The following is a 4192-nucleotide window of genomic DNA, read 5'->3' on the forward strand; positions in this document are numbered from 1 at the left end:
TCTTATGTACCATACGGTCAAGCTGCTCCCACAACAGCTCAATAAGGTTGAGATCTGGTGACTGTGTTGGCCACTCCATTAAAGACAGAATACCAGCTGACTGCTTCTTCCCTAAATAGTCCTTGCATAGTTTGGAGCGGTGCTTTGCATCATTATCCTGTTGTAGGGGGAAATTGGCTCCAGAGGGTAAGGCACAGCATTACAAAATGAAGTGATAGCCTTCCTTTTTCAAGGTCCCTATTACACTGTATAAATCTCCCACTTTACCACCACCAAAGCACCCCCTAACCATCACATTTCCTCCACCATAATTATCAGATAGCATCAAGCACTCATCCAGCATCTTTTCATTTGGTCTGCGTCTCACAAATATTCTTCTTTGTGATCCGAACATCTGTAACTTAGATTCATCTGTCCATAACACTTTTTTCCCATCTTCCTCTGTCCAGTGTCTGGGTTCTTTTGCTCATCTTAATCTTTTCTTTTTATTGGCCAGTCTGACATATGGCTTTTTCTTTGCCTAGAAGACCAGCATCCCAGAGTCACTTCTTCACTGTTGACGTTGAGACTTTTGTTTTACAGGTACTATTTAATGATGCTGCCAGCTGAGGACCTGTGAGGCATCTGTTTCTCAAAGTAGAGACTCTAATGTATTTGTCCTCTTGCTCAGTTGTGCACCGGGGCCACCCGTTCCTCTTTCTATTCCAGTTAGAGCAGTTTGCACTGTTCTGTGAAGGGAGTATTACAGCGTTGTACGAGATCTTCAGTTTCTTCGCAATTTCTCGCATGGAGTAGCCTTCATTTCTCAGAACAAGAATAGACTGACAAGTTTCAGAAGAAAGTTATTTGTTTCTGGCCATATTGAACCCACAATTGCTGATGCTCCAGATACTCAACTAGCCTAACTAGCCTACAACATTAACAATGTCTACACTGTATTTTTGATTAATTTGTATTCTGATTAATTATTTTAATGGACAAAAAAAAATGTCTAAGTGACCCCAAACTTTTGAACACTAGTATGTATGTACATATATGTATATATATACACACACACACACACATAGATAGGCACATATAAATATATAATTATATATATATATATAGAGATTGACTGATAGATAGATAGATAGATAGATAGATAGATGATAGACAGGCAATAGATAGATAGATAGATAGATAGATAGATAGACAAACAGACAGACATATATATAGATGATAGCTAGATAGATAGATAGCTAAATAGATGATATACAGAGAGATAGATTATATACAGACACAGATAGACAAATAGATAGAGAGAGAGAGAGAGAGAGAGAGAGAGAGAGAGATAGATGACAGACAGGTATATAGATAGATGATATTTAGATAATATATAGATAGATGAGATACAGAGAGATAGCTAGATAGATAGATAGATAAATAGATACAAGATAGATAGATATATAGATAGACAGACAGGTAATGGATAGATAGATAGATAATAGATAGATAGATACAAGATAGATAGATATATAGATAGATAGACAGGTAATGGATAGATAGATAGATAAGATAGATAAATAGATACAAGATAGATAGATAGATAGATAGATAGATAGATAGATAGATAGCTAAATAGATGATATATAGATAGATGATATACAGAGAGATAGATTATATACAGACACAGATAGACAAATAGATAGATAGATAGATAGATAGATAGAGAGAGAGAGAGAGAGAGAGAGAGAGAGAGAGAGAGAGATGACAGACAGGTATATAGATAGATGAAATTTAGATAATATATAGATAGATGAGATACAGAGATAGATAGATAGATAGATACAAGATAGATAGATATATAGATAGACAGACAGGTAATGGATAGATAGATAGATAGATAGATAGATACAAGATAGATAGATATATAGATAGATAGACAGGTAATGGATAGATAGATAGATAGATAGATAGATAGATAAATAGATACAAGATAGATAGATAGATAAATAAATAGATAAACAGACTGATTCTTTATCTTATCTGAGTTTCCCTACTACATAAATTACACATTTTGTTTGCTAATCTGATTCCTACAGTCCGCACTTCACCTTCTGAAGTAAGACAAGCCCATTTAAAAAAAAAAGCTGCACTGTGATATATAACCTCATAAGTATTCTGCAGGAGCCCAACCCACCTGGGAAGGGAACTTTTAATTACAAATATAAAAGGCCAGAGAAGATGGATCAATCTATTGAAACTGTCACACTCTAATGACCCATGGCCTGCTGAAGAGTGTTACTCACAAATTACTTGCTAATAGAGGCGCAGGGTGGATAATCAGCAGAGTTCTTAAATCTGGTTTTGCAAGTTCATTTTAACATTGACAAACTACAATAACTTGAAGAGGAGAAGATTGAACCATGTCCAAAGGCAGAACAATACCATTGTCATACCTGAAGCCCACCTATGATGTGTGCTTAGTTGGCCACGAAACAAAACTGGACATTTATAGGTAAGTGCGCAAAACTGTGATAAATCCCGAAGAGCTATTGTAGCTTTGAACCAGCAATGTTCCCATCTAAAGCATTTATTTTATGTTTTTAATTACTTTTTTTAGAGGTTATAAGATATTGAATATAATAAATTATCAAATGTTCCTTCTGCTTTTGAGTTTGGTCAAAGTTTTAAAAAATGTGTGCGTTAAGATGCAAAAAAATATCAGTGAATTAACTGGCATTTTGTACAAAAATTGTGCTTTTCCCACGCTTGCTAATAAGGCCAAAAAAGGGAATTCCAAAACTTGCAAATATTGCAGATCAAACAGCTGGTTTGGGCAGTTTGCTGCATTTGGAAAACCTAGGTTATAGATTGTGCTTTTTGGCCTCTGTAAAGAGCAGGAGACAAAAGCAAGAAATGTTTAATAGGTGCAGGATATCTGAAGGTTGAATGAGATGAACGTTCGTCTACTTTCTTATCTACCATGTTACTGTTATGCTGCTAGGTATGGTCATTTTTTTAAATTGTAAACAACCTATATAAACATTATTTGCTATAGTGCACACTGATGAAAAAAATAATCTGTGCGTAGAAACTTTAGGGAATATAGTTTATATCAAGATTATATAAAATCACTATATTTGTCATAAAATGTATAAAATGACTCAATTTGTCAACCCTGGAAAATGTATTGGGCCAGCAGCATATCAGATGCCCATTAAACCCCTTTAATGTGACGTGAAACCCAAAAATGTTCTTTTATTATTCAGATAGAGAATATGATTTTTAAAAAGTTTGCATTTTACGTCTGTTATCAAATTTTCTTTGTTGAAGAGATACCTAGGTAGGTAGCGTGCGCTTGTCTGAAGCACTACATGACAGGAAATAGTCCTGCCATTTTGTTATCTTGCTAATGTATAACATTGTTGCAAAACGGCTGCTTTATAGTGCAGTAGGCACGTGCACAGTCCTGAGATAACATCCCTGCTTTTCAACAAAGGAAAACAAGAAAACGAAGAAAATATGATAATAGAAGTACATTTGAAACTTATTTAAAATTGTATGTTCTGTGTGAATCATGAATGAAAGACTTGGGGTCTTATGTCCTTTTAACACTAAGGGGCCGGAAACAGAAGATATGAAGCAGTGGTCTAAAGACAGTCGCTCCATAACTTATCCGCCGGCTCTGAGGCCGCGGACAGAAATCAACCCAATCGAATATGATCAGGTTGATTGACACCCCCTGCTAGTGGCCGATTGGCCGCGAATCTGCAGGGGGCTGCATTGCACCAGCAGGTCACAAGAACTGCTGGTGCAATGATAAATGCCTAGAGTGTATGCTGTCGATGTGCGGCGGACATGATACGCTACATTGTATCATGTCCGCTCGCACATTATTAAATATACCCCTAAGTATACAATGAAAGTCTGGTATTAATGAGAGGATCAGTTGCTCCTGTGGTGATTCCAAATTCACAATTTAAAAGTTCTGGATTTGGGGTGGGTTTGTTATAAGTGCCTTAGATTGCTAGATGGCAGCACTCCCTGGAAGAGTGTTATAGACAGGAGTGTACCAAGCATCTTTGTGTCAAAAAGATAAAAACTTAAAGCTATTTTTTAACTACGTTGGACGTTATTTGTTTATTATATATTATTGTATACATCTCAACTCCTTGAGAGTTTACTTTGTAGCTGATGTAAACACTTCACA

The 4192-nt window shown here is 35.9% G+C and overlaps 1 protein-coding gene across 1 annotated transcript in view; it reads left to right on the top strand.

Annotated features, from left to right (window-relative positions):
- Window positions 1-2197: 2197 nt before the first annotated feature.
- The window catches only part of LOC128638360 (protein-arginine deiminase type-1-like), a 94124-nt gene continuing 92129 nt past the window's right edge, over window positions 2198-4192 (top strand). Inside the window, exon 1 of the mRNA XM_053690266.1 lies at window positions 2198-2497. Within this exon, the coding sequence (XP_053546241.1) occupies window positions 2406-2497 (92 nt within the window). The 5' untranslated portion in view covers window positions 2198-2405. The remainder of the gene's footprint in view (window positions 2498-4192) is intronic.

Source organism: Bombina bombina, chromosome 8 (assembly GCF_027579735.1).
Source record: "Bombina bombina isolate aBomBom1 chromosome 8, aBomBom1.pri, whole genome shotgun sequence".
Taxonomy (NCBI): Eukaryota; Metazoa; Chordata; class Amphibia; order Anura; family Bombinatoridae; genus Bombina; species Bombina bombina.